The 21674-nt window shown below is 36.9% G+C and overlaps 12 protein-coding genes across 12 annotated transcripts; 5 read left to right on the top strand and 7 right to left on the bottom strand.

Annotated features, from left to right (window-relative positions):
* Window positions 1–39: 39 nt before the first annotated feature.
* PET20 (Pet20p) lies at window positions 40–813 on the bottom strand (the record flags this gene model as incomplete). Its single annotated transcript, XM_003675440.1, has 1 exon — window positions 40–813. One exon carries the CDS (start codon window positions 811–813, stop codon window positions 40–42), a length of 774 nt encoding a protein of 257 aa, XP_003675488.1.
* Window positions 814–1278: 465 nt separating this feature from the next.
* AIM44 (Aim44p) lies at window positions 1279–3252 on the bottom strand (the record flags this gene model as incomplete). Its single annotated transcript, XM_003675441.1, has 1 exon — window positions 1279–3252. The coding sequence occupies one exon, from the start codon at window positions 3250–3252 to the stop codon at window positions 1279–1281; it is 1974 nt and encodes a 657-aa protein (XP_003675489.1).
* A 313-nt stretch (window positions 3253–3565) lies between these two features.
* TGS1 (RNA methyltransferase) lies at window positions 3566–4501 on the top strand (the record flags this gene model as incomplete). Its single annotated transcript, XM_003675442.1, has 1 exon — window positions 3566–4501. The coding sequence occupies one exon, from the start codon at window positions 3566–3568 to the stop codon at window positions 4499–4501; it is 936 nt and encodes a 311-aa protein (XP_003675490.1).
* A 152-nt stretch (window positions 4502–4653) lies between these two features.
* PRM4 (pheromone-regulated protein PRM4) lies at window positions 4654–5727 on the bottom strand (the record flags this gene model as incomplete). Its single annotated transcript, XM_003675443.1, has 1 exon — window positions 4654–5727. One exon carries the CDS (start codon window positions 5725–5727, stop codon window positions 4654–4656), a length of 1074 nt encoding a protein of 357 aa, XP_003675491.1.
* A 48-nt stretch (window positions 5728–5775) lies between these two features.
* KIP2 (Kip2p) lies at window positions 5776–7743 on the bottom strand (the record flags this gene model as incomplete). Its single annotated transcript, XM_003675444.1, has 1 exon — window positions 5776–7743. One exon carries the CDS (start codon window positions 7741–7743, stop codon window positions 5776–5778), a length of 1968 nt encoding a protein of 655 aa, XP_003675492.1.
* A 334-nt stretch (window positions 7744–8077) lies between these two features.
* Window positions 8078–9298, bottom strand: PEP4 (proteinase A; the record flags this gene model as incomplete). The annotated part of the gene is made up of 1 exon (XM_003675445.1): window positions 8078–9298. One exon carries the CDS (start codon window positions 9296–9298, stop codon window positions 8078–8080), a length of 1221 nt encoding a protein of 406 aa, XP_003675493.1.
* A 331-nt stretch (window positions 9299–9629) lies between these two features.
* Window positions 9630–12029, bottom strand: RAD53 (serine/threonine/tyrosine protein kinase RAD53; the record flags this gene model as incomplete). The annotated part of the gene is made up of 1 exon (XM_003675446.1): window positions 9630–12029. One exon carries the CDS (start codon window positions 12027–12029, stop codon window positions 9630–9632), a length of 2400 nt encoding a protein of 799 aa, XP_003675494.1.
* A 372-nt stretch (window positions 12030–12401) lies between these two features.
* MEI5 (Mei5p) lies at window positions 12402–13100 on the top strand (the record flags this gene model as incomplete). The annotated part of the gene is made up of 1 exon (XM_003675447.1): window positions 12402–13100. The coding sequence occupies one exon, from the start codon at window positions 12402–12404 to the stop codon at window positions 13098–13100; it is 699 nt and encodes a 232-aa protein (XP_003675495.1).
* Window positions 13101–13351: 251 nt separating this feature from the next.
* Window positions 13352–14902, top strand: TFB2 (TFIIH/NER complex subunit TFB2; the record flags this gene model as incomplete). The annotated part of the gene is made up of 1 exon (XM_003675448.1): window positions 13352–14902. One exon carries the CDS (start codon window positions 13352–13354, stop codon window positions 14900–14902), a length of 1551 nt encoding a protein of 516 aa, XP_003675496.1.
* Window positions 14903–15876: 974 nt separating this feature from the next.
* RNY1 (ribonuclease T2) lies at window positions 15877–17187 on the top strand (the record flags this gene model as incomplete). The annotated part of the gene is made up of 1 exon (XM_003675449.1): window positions 15877–17187. One exon carries the CDS (start codon window positions 15877–15879, stop codon window positions 17185–17187), a length of 1311 nt encoding a protein of 436 aa, XP_003675497.1.
* Window positions 17188–17286: 99 nt separating this feature from the next.
* Window positions 17287–18195, bottom strand: NCAS0C01410 (uncharacterized protein; the record flags this gene model as incomplete). Its single annotated transcript, XM_003675450.1, has 1 exon — window positions 17287–18195. The coding sequence occupies one exon, from the start codon at window positions 18193–18195 to the stop codon at window positions 17287–17289; it is 909 nt and encodes a 302-aa protein (XP_003675498.1).
* Window positions 18196–18798: 603 nt separating this feature from the next.
* PTP2 (tyrosine protein phosphatase PTP2) lies at window positions 18799–21543 on the top strand (the record flags this gene model as incomplete). The annotated part of the gene is made up of 1 exon (XM_003675451.1): window positions 18799–21543. The coding sequence occupies one exon, from the start codon at window positions 18799–18801 to the stop codon at window positions 21541–21543; it is 2745 nt and encodes a 914-aa protein (XP_003675499.1).
* Window positions 21544–21674: the final 131 nt, after the last annotated feature.

Below are 21674 nucleotides of genomic sequence, written 5' to 3' on the forward strand. Positions count from 1 at the left end.
AAAAAAATACGAATAAATAAGTACTCTATTGTTCTCATGCTAATCTTCATCCTCTCTCATCTTCTTTCTCAGTTGCAACAACGACACGATGGGTCTTTTTCTCCCCTTTCTTCTCTTGTTATTCAGTATATTGCTAACTTTCTTCAAAAATGTTTCTGCTCTTGAGCTGCCAGTAATCCCCTTCTTTAATGAGATGATGGTTTCCTTATGAGTAAGGTTCTTCTTGACCGGCGCCTGAAAAGGTTTCAGATTCTTTAATATCGAATTGGGTACATTATCCCATTCATCGAACACTTCCATTCCCGTAGCAGAAGTAGAATGCCAAAAATTTGAAGATGTTGAACCACTTATAGCCTCAGGTGATAAATCATCCAATTTCATAGCAATTTCATATAACGTACTGTTATTACTGTTCCCAAATTCCGCTTTCCGACTACTATTTTCCAGATCCTTGAAGTTAAGAAATAGCGGTCTATATCCAGAATATAGTATATCAGTTGATATTTCATTATGTCTTAAGTTTGTTATGGGTTCCACTTTGGGTAGCGTAGAGTAATCGAACCTTTTCTTTTTTCTTTGGATATGAATCGGTACCTTGGTATCTGTCGTATCTGATGCTTTAGCTATGGATTTCACTTTAACGTTGGTATTGGTATGGTATTGTGTATGTTTGCCCTTCTGCTTTGCTTGTTTCTTTTGTTGTGTTAAAGTTTTGTTGTTGAGAAATGTGACTGAAGACTGAAATCGTATACTTTTTTGGAAGAACGACCCACGTAGACTCTGAAGGGTATATGGTGATGGTTTTATTAACATATTTTTATGGGGGTTACTTAACTTACCTTATCTGGGTGTTTGCTAGTATGTGTTATAACGGATAGAAGGATGCGTATCAGTTAATGCGAATTTGGAAGGAAGCGAAGTTTAAAAAAAGTAACTCTTTAAATTTTAGTAATCTTTTTATGATCTAAATAAGTATTTCTATCAGATCAACAGGATGTATCAGTGTATATATATCTTCAAGAAGTGATCAGAAGGGAATGAGTAACCTTAGTGGTAATATCGTTTATCATTAATTAACTCGAAAATTTGTTAAACCGCCCTGATTATGTAAGCGCCTGGTCGAATTTCAAGTTTACTGTGGATAGAAAAGACATTAATTAGCACGTTCTTTATTTAAATAAATATTAGTTTCAAATGAACTGACATTTGTATTAAAATAATATTACATATTATTGGTTATTATGGATAATGATTATAAGTTTTCTATGCTGGGGATGATTATATTCTGACACTTACTGGTAGCGTTGAGGAACGTTTTACAGTACTAATGGGTACAGATATCATGCTAGAGGATCTACTATTGTCAAACATATTGAAAGGTAACATTCTGAATGGGATATTTAAAGAACCAAGTTTGTCATCCATTTCACTCTCAACGTCACTTTCACTCTCATTATCGCTAGAATTTAGGCCTTTATTTATTATATCGTCCATACATGCAGAAGAGTATTGAGAGGAAGCATAACTTGAGATGTCATCATCTTCGTCAGCATTTTCTTCTCCTTCAACGAATAAACTTGGCATGTCATTTCCTTGTAGACTCGATTCCTGAAACTTGGCGATTTGTAGTCTTAACATGATTCTCTTAGCAATAACACATCTTAAATATTGATTGAATAACAATTTCGTATCCTGGACGGCATCTTCCATTTCATCATCATCCGCTTCATCTTCTTCAATCTCACTCAATTGATTCATAGAAGCAGTATCAATGACATACTCATCCTCATCATTCTCACCTACCTTCTTGAGAGATGAATATTGACTCATAGAAAGTGGGATTACTTTATTCTTGACGACAATGGAAGGTTGTCTAATGACATTACTCAATCCATTCTTACCATTGGATCTAATTAATTTGGTACGGGAATGCGAACTACTATTTCTGGTAACAGATTTTGTAGGTGTAGATTGTAAAGTAGAAGCAGCTCTCCTTATTGAAGATGGAGTACGTCTTAATGATGTTGTGTTTGTTCTCTTGGTCTTATTGGTAGATGGGGCTGCGTTTTTAGTAGTTGTGGCGGCACTTGGTTGAGTTGGTTTTTGTTGGAGTACAGGTTGGAAGGATCTATTGGACATTGATCTTTGTAGTTTGGTCATGTATCCATTAGTTCTCTTTAAATGTGAGGTTTCTGGAGAATTACTTGTAGATATACGAGAATGGTTCTTAACGGGTCTTGGATAAGCAGGCTTTTTCGTAATGGGGGTTCCTGTAGTATGTTTAGTTTTCTCATTCTTATAAGAAAATAACTTTTTCCTGATGACGGCTCTCAAACGACGTAATTGTTTCTTTATCTTAATCCCCATTAGTGTGAAATAATAGAGAAGACCACCTTTACACCGTATAGCATTTGATCTTTTCAAGGATGATTTCTTGGAGGAGGAAACAGATGCGGATGTTGAAATACGTCTATTTTTCGAGTGTATCTTCGTATGATTATTATTATGATTATTATTATTAGGTGGTGTTGTTGTATTAGGTGATTTTTGTTGAGCCCTTAGTTTAAAGCTTGAAGTGGAACTTGATGAATTTATTGATGGTACTTGCCTTATCGTGGGTACCCTTTGTAAATTTGTTGGTTTTCTGTTATTTATATGAATCGTGGATGAAACAGTTGAAGAAGAAGACGATGATCCTCTTTGTAATGGTGTTTCCATCGTGGAAGAATCAGATGATGCAGAAACGATGGCGAATGAAATATTGTCTGCCGTTGGAATGGAGCTAGCTGTTTGACTCTTCTTCTTCCCTGGCAAGGTTCTCTTGCTGTCATTATTTAATGAACCTAGTAATGGCATCTTATCAGGTGCCAAAGTTGATGGGTAATCGGTTTTATCCAACGTTTGAAATCCTCCGTATGAATTCGAGCTTAGAGAATGAAGTTTTGGTGATGTTGTATTGTCTGAAATATTGGCAAATGAGTAATATCCATTGGAAGAATTGGAGTTAGTGTTCGTGTTGGAAGTGGAGGTATAATCGGACAATATCTGAGAAGTGGCGTCTTCCTCCGGATGTTGCGAGGGCAAGCTTAGTGTTTGCTTTTGTAAAACATCATTGAGTAAATGGTGGTTGTTCAAATCAAATTCCTGTTGGGGTGATGCCTTGGGTAGGTGTTCTTGTGATGGGAATTGGAAATCCATTTGATCTCCCTTGAATGATGTTGTCTTTGTTCTTGTTGGTGTTCTAATGATCATTAACTGAGCAGATAGAATGTATAATTGTTGTGGTTTGTGGTTTGCTTAGCATCATGGATGATCCCTGAAATAGATCAGTATGTGTGGCATGGTCCATGTGTATATATATGTGATTGTTCAGATGGATAATGGGATTAAACCCAGCCTGTAAGTTATTCAATGTGCAATGACCAGCCATTTAAATATTTCAAATGAGAGCGCCGCTGTGAAATCCATCCATTTTGAAAAATTTCCAAGCATTGAAAAATATGGATGTCAAAAATCAATGAAACATATACACTGGTGACTGACTACAAACAAAACAGTATAATAGATGATCCACGCTTCCACGTTCGAGTCTAAAGTTGCAAAGAAGAGGGAGAGAAAATTAAAACATGGAAAGACATTAAGTAAGAAATGGGAGACTCTACAGCGATTGAACCATGAAGATGCATATCGAATTCAGTCGCAGACGCCAGTTAAAGATAAACGAATTGTAAAATATTGGAAGAAAAGAAGGTCGTTATTTTCGAAAATTGATTCCAATAACATATATATGACGAAGGAATTATGGTTTAGTGTGACTCCCGAGACTATCGCTATCTTTTTAGCTAAATTCATTAGAGCTTGTATGCCGCAGGCGACAAGTATATTGGATGTATTTTGCGGTGGTGGTGGGAATACTATTCAGTTTGCCATGCAATTCCCCAAGGTTTATGGAGTGGATTTATCTATGGAACATATTTATTGTACTATGAAGAATGCCAGGGCCTATGGAGTGGATGATAGAATATGGTTAGAATGTGGATCCTGGAATAAGATAGTGAAAAAAGGTGTGTTTCAACATGTTAAAGTGGATTGTATATTTGGTTCGCCACCTTGGGGTGGACCACAATATTTGAAGCAAGATGTGTATGATTTGGAGACATCATTGGAGCCTATGGGTATTGAAAAATTATTAAAGAGTTTTTTAAAAGTGTCATCCAATGTTATTCTTTTCCTACCGAAGAATTCCAATTTGAATCAATTGGCACACGTCACAAGGAAACTCTTAGGTCCATATGCCAAGTGTAAAGTTCTCTATGTGAATGAAAATGGATACACGAAGGGAATGTTATGTATGTGGGGGGATATATTAACCAATTATCAGGAGACCATGTCTTCCTATAATAGTAGCGATAAGCAAGAGGAGGAAAAAAGTGAAGAAAATAAGAAAGAACAAAAGACCGATGAGTCGATAACATCAGTGTATTACGATGCGAATGGATGATGAGGGGGGGTATATTATTATAGATACATAGATAGACTAAATATAATCTAAGAACAAAAAAAAGGATAAAAATGCAAAATGTGGGTATCATGAAAACGAGAAAGAAAGAATATATAAACGTGGCAAAGGGGGAGGCGAGGAAAAAAATATAATTATGAATTAGATGGATGGTCCTTCTTGACAAACATAATGTGTCCGTCGGATAAACTTCTTAGCTTTTCTAGCAAATGACCATTCTTGTGTAGTTTGCTAATATCCTTTGATAGTCCGTTATTAATGACGGAGTTACCATTTAAAAATAAATATGGCACATTAATTGGTGAGTTTGTTCTTTCTTCTGTTAGCAGTTTATTCTGCTTAATATATTGTTCCAATTCTACACCATTAGAATGCTTATCCAAATCGACGACTGCCAATTCAGGTGAAATTTCATACTCCTCCTTTAACAATTTCCTCAAGTTCAATGAATCAGTAGAGCTTGATTTGATAAATAATACTGCTGGGGAAGTATGTATAATTTGATTAAAGCTTCTTTCAGGATCGAATGGTTTGACATTCAATTTACTTGACTCCTTAGTACGCATTGCATTCCCCTGTGATGGTTTTTTCTTCGTGTTCATAGCACCATCATTCAGATTGAAATTACCCTTATCTGAACCCGACAGCTCGTTCCTAATGTTAGTGATTTCTTCCCATACTTTCAAGACATTATCATTGGTTTCCTTCACGTCTATGCGGGGGGTATTGGTCTTATCAGTGTCCTCCGCTGCTGACCCGGATACCAATGTATCGGGCAATTTGAAGGGTACATCCTTGAAGGGTAGCATGTCGATGGACGCCTCGAACGAGTCATTCCAAGTGAACATGATGAAAGCGACCAAGCCGAGCAGCGCCAATGTCGCTGACACGATCCTCGTGTTTCTCTTTGCATTTAGTTGTGGTTGTAGTTTGCTGGTTCCCATGACTGGAGTGCGGTGTGGTGCGGTTGCAGGCTTGAACCGGAGGAAGAGATACATATACACACGTACACACACGTTACGATGGATTGTTGATTTATATAATCCTCTGTTTTGCACATCCGGTACACCCTTCCTTTGCAGGCTCAAGAGATTTACCTGGCGGTTCCTGCCAGCCCCTCTCAGATAAGCGCGCAGAACGTGTGGATCCCGGCGCAGTGCGCTGCGTGCTTGCTGGGCCGGAACCGTCGCCAAGTTGGGCTGGAACATCCGTTGATGGCTCGTTCAAGTAATCCAGTGCAATCCCAACTAATCCCATCACGACATGGGCTTCAAAGCTCTGTCTCTCATCCGCTTGGCACTCTGCAAGGCAGTGATGATCTTGTCCTTGCGTTCCAGCATCCGACGCAGTTCCTGGATCTCGTCGTTCTTCCCAGCCGCCACGTAGTTCTCCTTATCTGCCTCCGTTCTGGACGTCGTCAGGCTTAATTGCGTCTCCAACTGGCCCACATACCGTCTGTACTGACGGAGCTGCGATTGCAGGCCCTGGATCTTGGTCTCCAATAAACTGCCTACCCCGGCGGGCAACATGTCGACGATCTCGGTTAAATCAGAATCCTGCAGCTCTAGTGTATCCTTATCCAGTAACTTTTCACAATTCTCCAATTTGTACTTCAATACTTTGTTCTCAGCTCGCAGCAACGTGATGTTGGGGTTCATGATCTCCTTAGTGACACGAACCCCACTGCCATGGGCCGTACTCACACCTAGTCCTAGTCCTAATCCAACAGACTTGTTGCCACCATTTGTCTTCAATTGGGAGATCAACTGTTGTTGCTCCTCTATAATCTTATTTAATTTGGCAATCCTTTGATCTTTATCATTACCATCCGTGGAATTCATTAGAGGCTTCCTATTGACATGTAGGGAAACGTTCTTCGCCCTAGAGGCGAACCTTAGAGTGTTTAAGGTTTCCGCAGCAGATTCCTTTTGAGTATCAATGGTACATATCGTGGTGACAATACTGTCTCCACTCAACGCAGGTTGTAAAATTCTAGTCAATTTAGAATCTCTATATGGGATGTGACCATTACCATTGGCATTGGGACTGTTCCCATGCGATGCCGCAGTGGACTCTGCACTCAACTTGGAAATGACTGTCCCCAACGCTAACAATGATTTATTGATAAATGCACCTTCTTTACGTCGTTCTTGCTGGCCCGTAGCTCTTTCAGAACCTGCCAAATCACATAACGATAACGTACTGGAAATAGAAGTCCCATCAATGACATTCGTATTAGTCAACCGTATCAACACAATAGCATGCGACCGCGAACTTCTAGCATTATAATCCGTCTCTGCAGTCTTACGATGACTGTCACCTCTTCTTATCCATTTCATCAACTCTTCACTGCTCTCACACCTTTGTTCTCGCAGCCCCATGACACGAACACCATACTTCGAATCATCTCGTATCTTCAATTCATTAGTACTAACACTCTCATTCCTCCCACCACCACTACCAAATCCCCTAGAGGGCGTCGTGGTTCCACCTACCAACGATTCAGAATCCAATAAATCATATATCCTCTCATTGTAAATTTCCAAATAAGAAAGCAAAACATCAAACTTTCTCTCACCAACCAACCCAACTTCAATAACTTTACTAAACAAATAAGAAACAGACAATGGAATCAACCCATCGTCATCGCCACCATCACCACCACTACCCATCATAGTGTACGTCTTCCCTGACCCAGTCATCCCGTACGCAAACACAGTGGCATTGAACCCCTGGAATAACTTATCTATCATGGGTTTGTTGATACTTTCGTAGATCTCTAAGTTGCTGACGTGTGGAGAGTACACATGGTCGAATTTGAATTCACCCATGTCGTCGTGTACTATCGTCTCTGGGTCTGTCACGAGCCATGAATTGGAAAAGTGAGTGGGTGGGGTGGGTTTAGGTCTGATGGCAACCGTGATGGTTCCTCTGTATGTCGTGTTATTGTTGCTGGTGTTGTTACTGCTGAGACTCGAGGTTCGTTTGATCGTCGTGAGACGTCGTGGTGGCAGAAATTGTGTCTCTGATTTGGATGTGGAGGAACGAAGTGGGGAACTACTACGACTGCTTGCTGCTGAAGAACAGATGGAGTTTGTCCGGGTGGGTCTTCTCAAATTGGAAAATGAAGATGTAGATCTTACCGATGGTGATGGTGGTAATGGCGTGGAAGGAGCAGATACATGTGAGGATCTCCTAGTATATGGGGTTCCCTTCGGTATCATTTCACTTGTATTACTATCTTTGCTGAATGGTCCCTTTACAATGTGTAAACTCTAGTCAATCTGATGCATTTTCCATTTTTTTCAGTACTCGAAAAAAATGTAAACAAACACTAACGTTATTAATAATCGCGAAATTTCAAAGGCAGAAAAAACAAATCAAAGAAGATAAACGTTATTTAAGCAATAAAGCATATACGTATATGTATATATATTTTTTATTAAAAATAAAACTGTATTAGTAATTAGAATTACCTCGAAAAATAAAAGATGATAATTCATCTACAGCGGAAGAAAATGGAAACAGAAAAATGGAAGAATAATTAATAAATTCAATCTAAATGGCTTCAGCTAAACCAACGGCATGGTTGTCCAGATCGTAAATGGAATAGTACTTACGTAGGAAGGCATCACCAACAATAGCCATTGGACCCATTGGTTCTGGGAAATCCATTGGCATAATGGCAGAGATACAAGAGCCAGAAACTTCTAAAGTGTAATCAAATGGAGAAATTGTGAAATTCTTACCATTGAAATTAAAAGTCAAATCTGGTAATCCATCTCTAGTGTCACAATCCAAAGTATATTGACCAGTCCATCCCTTCTTGGCACCAATTTCAGTGTTAATGATTTCAGCAAGACCAGATGGTAAAGTAATCAAAGAGGTACCAGTATCAATAGCAGCACCGTGATTTTCTAATGCAGCATATTGATCACCCAAGGCAATACCTTCAAATTTAACTTCCCAGTAAGCCTTACGACGAACAGGTAGCCATTCGATATCACCTTTGAATTTTGATTCGTCAATACCACCAATGGTAATTTCACCACCATTCTTTTCATCCTTCTTGGTATCACCTAAATAGAAAGCAAACTTCTTTTCATCCAATAAGCCTTGTTCAATGGCATTGTAGAAAGGTGGGACAACCTTATCAACAGAAATGGTATCATAAGCTAGACCTAAGATACCATCAAATTTACCAAAAGCAAATGTTAAACCAGGTTCACTGGTAGCTTCGGCGAAGTCTTGCTTTGGGATGGTTAAGTCACCAATATTCAATGTGTCCTGAGAAATGTAACCTTCTAGGGAACCGGAACCATATTGAATAGCGAATTTGGTGCCGTTTGCCTTATAACTGGAAGAGGCATCATGATCATATTTGGAATGTAGGAAACAAGCCAATGAATTACATTCAGAGCTTGGAACCCATAAGTTAGAAGAACCAGTGTCCAAAATAACCTTAAAGTTTTGTGGTGGGGTACCAACAGAAATATCAGCAAAATATTGAGCATTCAAGTAGTTAGTTAATGGAACATTATGACCGTCACCTTCAGCAAAGAAAGGATGGTCTCTGGAAAAGCTAACTTCTGGGTTAGCTCTTTCGAAATGGTTCATGTACTTGTGACCCAAACTAGCAATATGTTGCTCAAAAGTGACATCTTCATTCAAAGTCAAATCTTCCTTTTGAATTTTTAGCTTGTGAACCTTAGCATTGACAGCATCTAGACTGTTCAAAAGCAATAGAGCGAGTGGTAATAGGGATTTCAATTGTAGCATCGCAAGGGGCAGAATTATAATGATTCTTTGTTTATTGGAAAGTTTTCTTAAATCGGTTGTGTAATTGCCTCTATCCCTTCTAGAATATAGGTATCAATGATTCGAAGCGATTAAAGTAACTTGCTGTTCTTCTTGTTCGTAAGGGGAGAAGAGGATGTCTTCCTCATTCGGGGCTTTTATAATTTGACACACCCCTTTCTTAATTTAGCGCCCCCATTCCGGGTAACAGCATTTTTATATAAAACTATAGACAATGGCAAATTCCTTCTATACAGACACATATGTCTATTGTGGTTTGTTTGTCTATATATCTCGTGGTGCGTTACTCTATTTATATAAATTGTAGATTATCATTCTCTTTCGTTGTCGGGTCCAATTTGGCCCTCTTGACTCTCTTACTTGGGTCGATTTGAGACTGAGATAAACTAACAGAATGAACTCTCTTGAGGATCTTGTTTTTATCATAGGGAGAAGAGTCTTCAATTTTCATGCGAACAGGTATAGGTGAGGACGTGCTCATCTGTTGTTGTTTGATCTTTCTATTAGTTGGTGAAGAAGAAATATTTGCTCTTTGAATTGCCATCATTTCACCTAATCGCCTTACTAAACTTTTTTCATCTTCCGTCTGCTTGAGTATTTGACGATCATTCATGGGGAAACCTACTCCACTATTAAACAACCCAGTTGTATCATTGATCTCAACTTTGAATCCAATGAGGAATGCATTATTTTTATCCCAGATTATCTTAAGTTCATCCCCCTCGTGTAGTAGCACTTTGGTGCCTTGTCCTAGCTTCACATCATTCAAGTAACTAACATTGGTACCATAATGGCAGTACCAAATATCATCTAAACCTTGCGCAGGTGATTCATAGATACTATTCCCCACGGCATGTCTTTTCTTCAATATGAAACAATGCACTCTGGATAATCTGTTATCTTCGATCTTACAGTTACAATCTTCAGATCTTCCAATAAAGAATGGATTCACACCTTGTTTAATCGTTAAGTTTTCTTGAATTCTACTATCAGGAAGTGGTCGTAATGTCAGGAACTTGCCCTGCCCTTTCTTCTTTTTTATTACACTGGTTGTAGTATTGCCCTTACCTTTCTCCACTTCCCTCTCTTGACTGGTTGTCTTCCCCTGTTGAGTAAATCGAATTAAAGGATTACCTGGAATCTTGAACCCCTTTGGTTTATTACCCTCTTCTAATTGTTGTAATTGTTGCTTTCTTTGAGCCTTAACAAATTCATATTGTGCATCATCCATGCTCTCCAGTAATTTTTGTTGAGATAAGGATTCTGTTAAGGAAATTTGTGATGCTTCCTTAAATGATTGGGAATATTGTGCCATTTTGATCCAAGGGTGCTCTAGAGCCCTTGCTGCAGTTAGTCTATTACCTGGGTTCACTTGTAATAATGAATCAATAAAGCTTCTTGCTTCATCAGAGATTCGAAAATCTTTTAATGGTCCCTCATGGTATGATCCTCGACTTATTTGTTTGTATAATTGTTCTTGTGTGCTTCCACTGAAGGGAAGGTGCCCAGTTAAGATGACATAAACTAAGCAACCCATCGACCACATATCAACTAATGATGAGTATTCATTTCTCTCTTCATTGGTTTCACCTTTACCACCTATAACTTCTGGTGCTACGTATGCTAGAGTTCCACAAAATGTCTTCATAAAACTACCATTACCTTGTACTTTTGCTAATCCAAAATCTGTTATCTTTACAAGGACAGGGTCATCCTGTTCAATTAAAATATTGTCTGGCTTCAAATCTCTATGACTGATCCCCTTTGAATGAATGTATTTGACAGCTTCTAATATTTGTCGCGATATTTCTTTTCCAGCTTCTTCACCAACAGCACCATGAGCTGCAACAAAATCCATAAGATCACCACCAGATACAAATTCCATCACCATATAATAACTATCCTTATCTTCATAGAAACCTTTAAGTCGTACAATTCTTGGATGGTCTAACTGTTGCAACACTTCTAATTCTCTACTAACACCTTCCATATTACCCATGACTTTTCTCTTACTAATGATCTTTACTGCAAATGTCTTCCCCGTAGATCTCTCCACAGCCTTCTTCACTGTGGCAAAGGCACCTTGTCCGACTACTTCATCCTGAATGGAAAAATCTTTAAATATACCTGTCAATGTAGACTCTCCCAATTGATCTAATTTGGCACCGTTTTTCGTAAAGGCAAGAATTCTACTATTCGGTCTCAAGTTTTCCAAAGTAGCTTGTTGTAAAGTTTTCCTAAATCTTTCATTAATAAACACTACTAACGATAGCACATCGGAATCGATCCCGACACCCACAGTAATCTCATCTCCCTGTGAAAGTAATTGATTGCTATCCTTAATCAACTTGACACCATTAAGCCACGTCCCATTGGTAGAAACGTCCTTCAACAACAAATTTCCATCTTCACCAAGTAAAATCTTAAAATGTACATTAGATAATCTGGTAATATTACCGAAATGATAGTCACAAGTAACATTTCTCCCAAAGGTCCAAACCTTCTTTATCGATTGATCCACCTTCACAATCTCAGCAATATCTCCCTTCAGATCTCTAATGGGTATCTGTCCCGTCGTGCAAATGATCCTGCAGACGATGTTCTCATCGATCTGTTCCTGGGAGAACTTCTCAATAAGGAACCGTTGTGTGGCCTGTGTAGCCTGTTGGGTGGGTTGAGTGGTGTTATCCATATATGAGCAATAATGTATGCTTACTCTGGTGGTTCCTCTATTCGAGCTGATTGTGTGAAACTTTTTTTGCAGGGTTTCATTTCTTTATTCACCTCGATTTCGCGTTTTGTCGTCACAATTCACGCGTTTCAATTTTTGCTGGAGCAATAACAAGTAAATAGTTAGGTTTCCAGTAGCAACGATGACTAGATGAACGTCATTAGGAACTTTAGTGCAATGTCTTCTTGTTTGGTTGTTAAATGTGTAGTATTGTCTGTATTTCTGTTTTGGGGGTATTCACTTGTCTTAAAAGAGTTTCAGCTTTGTTATTTGAAGGTGCTTATTAGGTGGCGTAAGGGAGAAAACTAGGAGATAGCCGCCTTGTATATATATATGTATTTGGAACTGAAGAAGGAAACTATAAAAATGGCACTAAAGACACCCAAAGGGAAGTTTAAGTCTCCATTTAAGGGTGTGGTGACTCCTAATTCATCTTTAGTACAGAAGTCAGTCTCTCTGAAAAAGGCGGTGGTCATTGATAACAACAGTGAGGAAACCAGGTTAAATCGAGGCCAGAAGTTGCTTGTGAATGAACTAGACAAACAAATTCGTAGTTATGAAAGGTTAAATATCGAATTAATACAAGCCATCAAGTATTTAGATGATGATAACTCTGAAGAATTGAAAACTGAACAATTAATTAACAAGTGGAGGGATATTTCCCAAAGTACAATGGCGTATTTACTCAATTCGATCTTAAACAAGATTGATAAGATGGGTGGGTATGAAGAATTTAGACAGAAGGAGATAGAGAGGGAGAAAACACAATTGGAATATCAACTAGACGATGGAATTGAAGAGTCCTTCGGGAGTATTTTGGAATCGGATGAATTTAAGATGCTGTCCCTGGAAGATCAAGATGAATACAAGCAGGAAATGGAAACCAAGTTGAAAGAGATGGAAGAATTTAAACAGAAGCAGCTTGAAAAGTTTGAAAAGGAAATGGAAAACGTGACGAATAAACAGCTGGATATGAAAGAACTGAGCAAACGTCTAAATGTGGAATATGATTTAGTCTTTCCAGAGGATTGACATTTTATTTGATCTCCTTTCGTATGACAACTTTATTATATCATCTCAATTTCTGGGTATTTACAAATCCCAAAGCAATAATGCTTCTTTCTATCATCAGATTAAATCTTTAAGTATTCTATTGATGGCGCCGCTTCGTGAAAATATCCTATAACATTAGATGAAGAAAAATTCATAAGCTCTTAACCTAAAGAACAAATCTAAGTACCATATTCCACTGGCAGCACATACCGCCTGGATAGTAAATCGCAATGAGTACCAGTGTATTGAAGAATTCGGTTACCCAATACTTGGAGGAAATTCCACAACAGGTGCAAACTAGACTTTATGAATCACCAGCAACGTGTTTGGCCATTTATAGATTACTGCCTCAACTAGCTAAATTTTTCGTCATGTCTATGGTTTTCAATGATAAAGAAGTCTCTTTACGTGATTTAGATAGATGGGTGAAGTCTAATGGGAAAATGCAATTCCAAGATGCTATCAAATCCATGAAATCATTACATTTGATCATACCTTCGAAAAGTAACGGAGGTCCCTTAATGATTAACTTAAATCCAACATTCAGGGAGAGCTTTAAGAACGCATTGACAGGTGGTCAGGTGGATAATTCATTTGGTATAGTAGCAGATGATGACGATGATAATGGAGTTGTTTCATTACAATTATTGGATGAGTATTCTGCAAATAAATGGGAGACAATTTTACATTTTATGGTGGGGACTCCCATGTCAAGCATACCATCGGCAAGTGTTTTAAACCTATTGAAACATACAAGACTGATGGAAGAAGTAGATCATACTAGTGAATTCAAAATTACCAATGAAGGGTTTCAATTCCTGTTACAAGAATTGAACTCTCAAATTTGGACTTTATTATTGCAGTATTTGAAAATGTCTGAAACGTTAAAGATGGATTCTGTGGATGTTTTGAACTTTATTTTTATGTTAGGTGCATTAGAAGTTGGGAAGGGGTACAGCATAGATGGTCTAAGTGAAACGCAAAAGATAATGTTGAAAGATATGAGAGATTATGGGCTGGTTTTCCAAAAATATACAAATTCGAATTTATTCTATCCTACCAATTTGGCTTTGATGCTAACATCAGACACTAAGAGTATAGTGAGAACCGCGTCTGGTGCACTGGAGAGTGTTTTACAAAACAAGAGAGAAGACAGTAGCAAACAAGCAAACGGTGAAATTAATAAAGATCTTATTACCAATGGAGATGAACTAGATCAAGTTGGATACAACCCACAGGATATACCAGATGGCTCTCTTATTATAGAAACTAATTTTAAATTGTATTCGTATTCCAATTCGCCATTGCAAATAGCTACCCTGAGTTTATTCGTTCATTTAAAATCTAGATTTGCAAATATGGTGACGGGTCAAATAACAAGAGAATCCATTAGACGAGCATTGATTAACGGTATTACCGCGGACCAAATTATAGCGTACCTGGAAACTCATGCACATCCACAGATGAGGAGGTTGGCTGAAGAGAGACTGGAGAAAAAGTTAGAGCTGGACCCAAACTCTAAGGATCCGTTACAAGTGCTGCCTCCAACTGTGGTTGATCAAATTAAACTATGGCAATTAGAATTAGATAGAGTTATCACCTATGAGGGATCGTTGTATTCAGATTTTGAAACTATCGCTGAATATACCACACTCAGTAAATATGCCCAGGATATCGGTGTTCTGCTGTGGAAAGATGACAAGAAGAAGAAGTTCTTCGTTTCCAAGGAGGGAAATTCACAAGTCTTGGATTATGCTAAGAGAAAGCTAAAGAAGAAATAATCTGAAGTCGCATCGAACTTTATGTCGCACAATAGAAGTGATCAAAGTACTAGTACTTAGCATATGTTATCTCATTCAAAGAATCAAGTCATAATTTTTTGCCAATAGAACCTTTTGAAGCGTCTTGCCGTATTTAGAGACCGACTTATAAATGCGTATATTGATGTACGTTGGCTATATACGTTACAATGTCTCTTTAACTCATAAAAAGCTGATTATCATTTCTAGAAATGTATATAAGAATGTATCTACAATGGCTCTTTTTTTGAGTGCACGCTAAGAATCCCTATCCTTTCCAGTGCTTTGCTTATCACCTCTGGTTCGACTGTTTCATCATTATCCCAATCTTAGTATGGTTCCTCCAAAGTTGCGTATTATCTAAAGTTTTCCAGTGTTCATGAATCCAATGAATCATAATCCATTAATTGGGTGCCTTCCAAAATTTACTTCAGTAAATAAATTTAGTTATCCTTAATCGGTAAGGGTACATTACCGATAGATGATAAGATACTAGTAATTATTGCCATTAGCATGGTAACTACACACCATACCCCAGGGCAAAATATAACCATTAAAGCCCCAATCCAAACCCACACAACTGCAACAAGTGGTTTCATGTTAATATACTTGTTTGTCGAACCCAATCGTATATTACCTTCGTTAACCAAGAAACTGTCTTCAACAGTCCATAGAATAATACATAACAGTAACATTCTCAAAGCTGGTTGAAACCGAGCAGGGATGGTCATACGTTCCAACTTCATCCTTATTTTGTTGCAACTGTAGGTAAGGGAGATATAAATTAAATGAGTATGCAACCAACCAGTTTATATTTTATATGTAGCTTTCATTTTAGAATGTCCGTGCCCCTGCTAAATGTTTTCAGGATCTATCGAAAAGTGAAAGAACCCAAATCAAAACCAATTACAGTGACAAGGCTCCAATCAACAGTTGAAGTTAAATTCTAAAAATCAATGTGGCTGAGAAATTTAGCATTATCATTCTTTTCAATTAACCCTGAATCCATCAATTTATCGCAGAAAAGGTGGAATATTTCATGCCCCCTCGATACTCCCCTAACATGTGGAAATGAAACAAGCATAGCAGACCAATGTTGCTTTGAATACCCGGGAGGTATATTCTTACAGTCTCAATTTTGGAATTATCTGCCGAGGAGGGCTGGTATGAATCAAACCGAGCTTGAGGATGAATTAGGCCCTCTGGAATCATTTACCATTCATGGATTATGGCCCGATGATTGTCATGGTAGTTATGAACAATTCTGTGATTCTTCATTGTTTATTGATGATGTTTATTATTTATTGAAACAGTTTGGTGATGAAGGCGTTGAATTACTTGAGAAACTAGAAACTTATTGGAAAAGTAACAATGGGAACCATGAGTCGCTTTGGATTCATGAGTTCAATAAGCATGGTTCATGTATAAGAAACATAAGGCCCGAATGTTACGAGAGATGGGACAGTGGTAAGAAGGAAACCAAAAAATATTACTCGAGATTAGCTGTTTTCGATTACTTTAATATTACGTTTACCTTATTTGATAAGTTGAATACTTTTGAAATATTGGCTAGCAAAAATATTACACCTAGCATAGAAAGACAATACTCTAAGAAAGAGATCGAAGAAGCGTTAAAGACTGCATTCGGTGACCGGGAAGTTTTTATTAATTGTGATAATAGGAATGCATTGAATGAAATTTGGTATTACCATTTATTAAACGGTACAATATTGAATGAAGATTTCGTTCCCATTGACTCTACTAGAAATATCAGATTCTCCAGATGTAAAGATGAGGGAATAAACTATTATCCTAAGGGATATATTCCCTCAAAAGGTGGAAAGCCACCTTCCAAATCTAAAACCCGTGGAATAATAAGACCTGAAATCATTAGTGAGGATAATGATCTGAATGAAAAGGGTTTCTTGATTAGAGACGGAAAGTGGATGATAAAGGGCACACCGGCAAATTTCGAGTTAATAGAAGCCACATTTGGAAATTATATGCTGAAGTCACGTAATGGATATTGTGCTGTTGACTCTAATAGTGAATTAAGATGTGTTTACAAGGACAAAAAATATGCAAGTCAGTTCGATCTTCAATACAATGAATCAGAGAAATCCACATACGTTGGATATTCTGGACAATTCGAATGGGGGACATCAACAAAACCGTCAGGCCGTACTAGAAAACCTGTGTTTATGTGGAAGGGCAATAGTGATGGATCATTAAATGTAAAGATAAATCTTAAATTTGTTGAGCTATGATATCAGAAATAGTGTTATTTAAAAAGATATATAGTCTATACTACAAACTGAAAAAATGCCAATTGGGTTTTAAATAATTCAAATTTATTATATTATTCTTCATGGTAATTTTGCCAACAGAGCTTCAGTGCTTTCCTCTCTAGGATTATCTATTCTTATATTGTCGTTACGCGGATAATATGAGTCCAAGAAAGGTCGGGTACGTGGAAAGGTATTTGATGATGTTCTATAAGAGCCACCTGTTGGTCTATTCATCCATGATGGTTGGCGATTTATTCCGTTTACATCATATGTTGATCTGCTATTGGGTTTAGAAGAGAACAACGATTGAGAATATCTCTGAGAATCTGCAGGTTCTGTTGCCCAACTTCCTGGAATATTATTTTTACGAATTGGGGATATGCTGGGAGAGGCAGTCATGGAATACGTATTTTTTCTTAAGTCATTTGTTATCATCTCCAATCGATTCAGTCTATTTTCCAATTTACCATTTGAAGCTTCCAATTTAAAGTTTTCAGCCCTTTGTGCTTCCATATCTAATTTTAAGTTATAGTTTTTATTTTTCTCCACACTAAGGTTTTCAGTCAAGTATTTAATTTGATCTTGTTGTTCTAAGAGAATTCTCTTCATCTTATCAATTTCATTCATCATCAATTTAAAATCAAAGGAGTTGGGTCCCATGGCTGGTTTTGGATCTGATTTTGGTCTGACAGGTCCTGCCTCCACATAGGTTGCTGTAGAAGATAGTCTTGAAGATGGATTGAATCTTGATTGACGTTCATAATCCCTATCATAGCTAGGTTTGTTTCTAATTGCAGACGGATATTCCTGCTCTGGAACATCCAAACCCCTGTTCTTACTATTATTACGCACGCTCTTAGGAACCTCGAGTATATCATTGTCAATTCTCTTCATATAGCCATCACATTCATTTTTCAGTCTTTCTAGTGTATCATCTCTTTCTGTATTATCATGCAATGACCCGTATAAATATTCTTTATTTGACATTGTTTCGCAAAATTGGAAGGAGAGGGGATGAGGGTCTTATAAGGATGGTAAGATGTGATTATTGAAAGGTGATACTGGATGATTATTTCTCTTGTTTAACTCTAAAATCTTCTATCTTGTTTGTTTTTTCCATTTGTAAACACAAAGATTCGCGTTTTGGCGTCAGTTTTAGGGTTTAGGGTTTTAAATTACATTTTACAAACAAGCCCTATATTTAATTAATTAGGGCTTAAAATAGCAATCCGGGTAACGATTACGTAATCGTTCCGTGCATTTTTTTGCCGCGTTTCTTTTTGTTCTGAGAAATAAGGATACGAATACATATTTATAGAAGTTTCTAATCATAAGTGGAAGAATGAATAGAATATTGACAAATTAGACAGTGAAATTCCATTCCATTGCAACAAAAGGAGGCATAACTGCATCAACCGATTTTAATCTCTTATTTTGTCGAGGGAGTTTGGGTGTTATATTCGTTACTTAGCCATACTCCGACTCTATTTAAGAACCCATTGCATTGCGTAGATCAAGCTTGGCAAAAGGGTATCTTCCACCATAAACTTTAACTAATATCGTGTCTTATTTGTGGCCTGCCGGGAATTGATGGACACATATGTTAACAATAAAAAGGTACCAAAAAGTGTCACAACACCAAAGGAACAAATCTCGAATTTCAGTAATATGAACCAGTCTGAGACAAGTACAGCGAGCTCAGCCGCCATGAAACCGTCCAATGTTCTGTATAGGGGTAATCAACATAGTGATGATATTGATTTAAATTCTGACGAGGGAAATGGAGCTCTAGGTATGAAAGCCATTTCTGTACAACAGGCGTTGACGATGTATAAGAACCAAACACATAATCATTATTTGATCTTTGATCTGTCATGCAATGAGATGAAATTCCCCAATATATCATCAAATTTTAAACCAATAAGTGAACGTATTGCACATAGTTCGTTGTTGGAAGCTGAGAATGTGGATTCAGTTCATTTGACCTTCCCTAGTACGTTATTGAGAAGACAAACTTTTGATTTCGAGAGATTGTTAGAAACGATATTCTCAATGGATAAGAAATTGGAAATATTGAAATTAATTGAAGAATGTAACGTTTTCATCTTTTTCGATGATATTAGCACAATGTCAAGTTGTTCAAAGGCCACGTATACGATTATTTTAAAGTTCAAGACATTTTTGGAACAGACATTTGGGGAAACACCGAAAAGATTATACCTATTATCTGAACAACATCCATCACTGAATAAAAAATCCAATCATTTGAAAAGAGACGCTCCCAATAATAAGTTTAATATCTCCGGATTCAATTCCATGGCAGTACTGCGAAATCCAAGGGCGAATACAAAGAATCTGGGTTTACAGATTAAGATACCAACGACAAATACAAGAACGTTTGCTCAATCGTTAAAGAAAGATAGTGTTAATTATTCACCCAATTCTTTGAAAAAATATTTCTCCTTCACCATTCCAAAATCATTAGATTCTCATGATAATTCATTACCAAGCTGGTTGAAAAGATTTAGCGAAAAGGGTAAAGACCAATTTATCTTGGAGAAATTATCTAAAAATTTTAATCTCCTGGAAGAACTAGAAGTTAATAGACTCTCCAGTGGTTTAGATCACAAGAAACCGGATATTAATAATAAAACTCAAGACACTGGGGAATCACAATTTCCCACTCATAATCAGATTACAATTCCATCTGATGTTCAAGCATCTTCTTCATATCATAAAATATATTCATTATCGCATCTTCAAAAACAATTTAAAAAGCAAAAGAGAAAACTTTCTCAACCAGTTATTCAAAAAGATTCATCCCAAATTTCCATTGATGATCTGAAAAATATTGTTAGTAAAAACAATAACATTAAGACTAAAGAAGCATTGGATCACCCACCTACATTAACACCTCTAATAATTACTACCGGTGATGAAAATCAAAGTAACCCACACATGTTATCGCCATCACAATCCACTTCATCATCAACATCGTTGGTATGTCCATTCGGAGAGTCATATAATAATAGCAGTGAAATTTTGCTAACACCATTAGATAATTATGAATTATCTCAGGGAATTCAATCTTTCGCTAAAAATAGATATTCAAATATACTTCCATATGAACATACCAGAGTGAAATTAGAACCTTCTCCTGTAAACACTATAAACGATAGTCAAACAAGTTTGAGTACTTTAAGTTGGAAAGAGTCTAATGATAATGATTCCTCTGTCTCTATCCAAAAACCAAATGCCATACATAAGGACAAGAACATTTTATTAAACTCATTAAATAACTCGCCAAATGATACAGAAAGGACGTTTACGTCTAATAATGATTGGATGTCAGATGCTAACCTGGCACGAAAGAGAAGAAATTCATATTTTGGTAAAGACTCGCCTGTTGATCCCTTTTCATCGTTAACATCATCTAATTTTGTTACGTCTGATTTTTCTACATCTCTATTACTTTCACCTAGATCCAGCTCGAATAGTGAAAAATCTCATTCCAATCATGAGAGTAATACTAAAAATCCATTGCAATTTGATGACTATTTTAATGCAAATTATTTAAAATTACCTCAAATTAATCCAGATTATGAATATGTTGCCACTCAAGCTCCCTTACCATCAACGATGGATGATTTTTGGAAAGTAGTAATAAGTAATTGTATTAAAGTGATTGTGTCGTTAAATTCTGACGATGAACTGGCTTTAAAGAAATGGGATGTTTATTGGAACAGTAATTCATGTCAAAACTATAAGATCAAGGTAGTTGAAACGTTTACTAATTTCTTCAACTTAGATGGGCTAATCTTGAGAGTCTTTGAAGTGACAAAGTGTAAAGGTCACGAAAAGATATCATCAATGGTTTTCCAATTGCAGTATACAAAATGGATCGATTCATGTAGTATATGCATGCCTGATCTTTTGAAATTATTAAAGATAAAGGATATACTATTAGTTGAAGATCCGAAAGACTTCATTGAAGAATGGAAAAAGAATAAAGTTGATGAAGATATTTTGAACAGAATAAAGGGTAACAGCAAGAAAGTTACGAAGTATGACACACCCTTGTTAGTTCATTGTTCAGCAGGATGTGGTAGGACAGGGGTTTTTATTACTTTGGATTTCTTAATTAATGTACTGACTGTATCTAAGAATGCCTCCAATAGAATTGATGTCTGGAACATGAAACAAGATTTGATATTCATCATTGTCAATGAGTTGAGAAAGCAAAGATTATCTATGGTACAGAACTTGACACAATACATTACCTGCTATGAATCAATACTTGAATATTTTGCATTGTTAAAAGATAACGAAAATTGAACACTTTTATACATTTATTTCACTAAAAAATGTTCTTGCATACTGTTGCATTTAATAGATGTTTATTTTACTAACGGATACTAATAGTTATATAGAAATTATATTCATAAAAACATTTAAAGGATTTCGAT

Source organism: Naumovozyma castellii, chromosome 3 (genome assembly GCF_000237345.1).
Source record: "Naumovozyma castellii chromosome 3, complete genome".
NCBI classification, from domain to species: Eukaryota; Fungi; Ascomycota; class Saccharomycetes; order Saccharomycetales; family Saccharomycetaceae; genus Naumovozyma; species Naumovozyma castellii.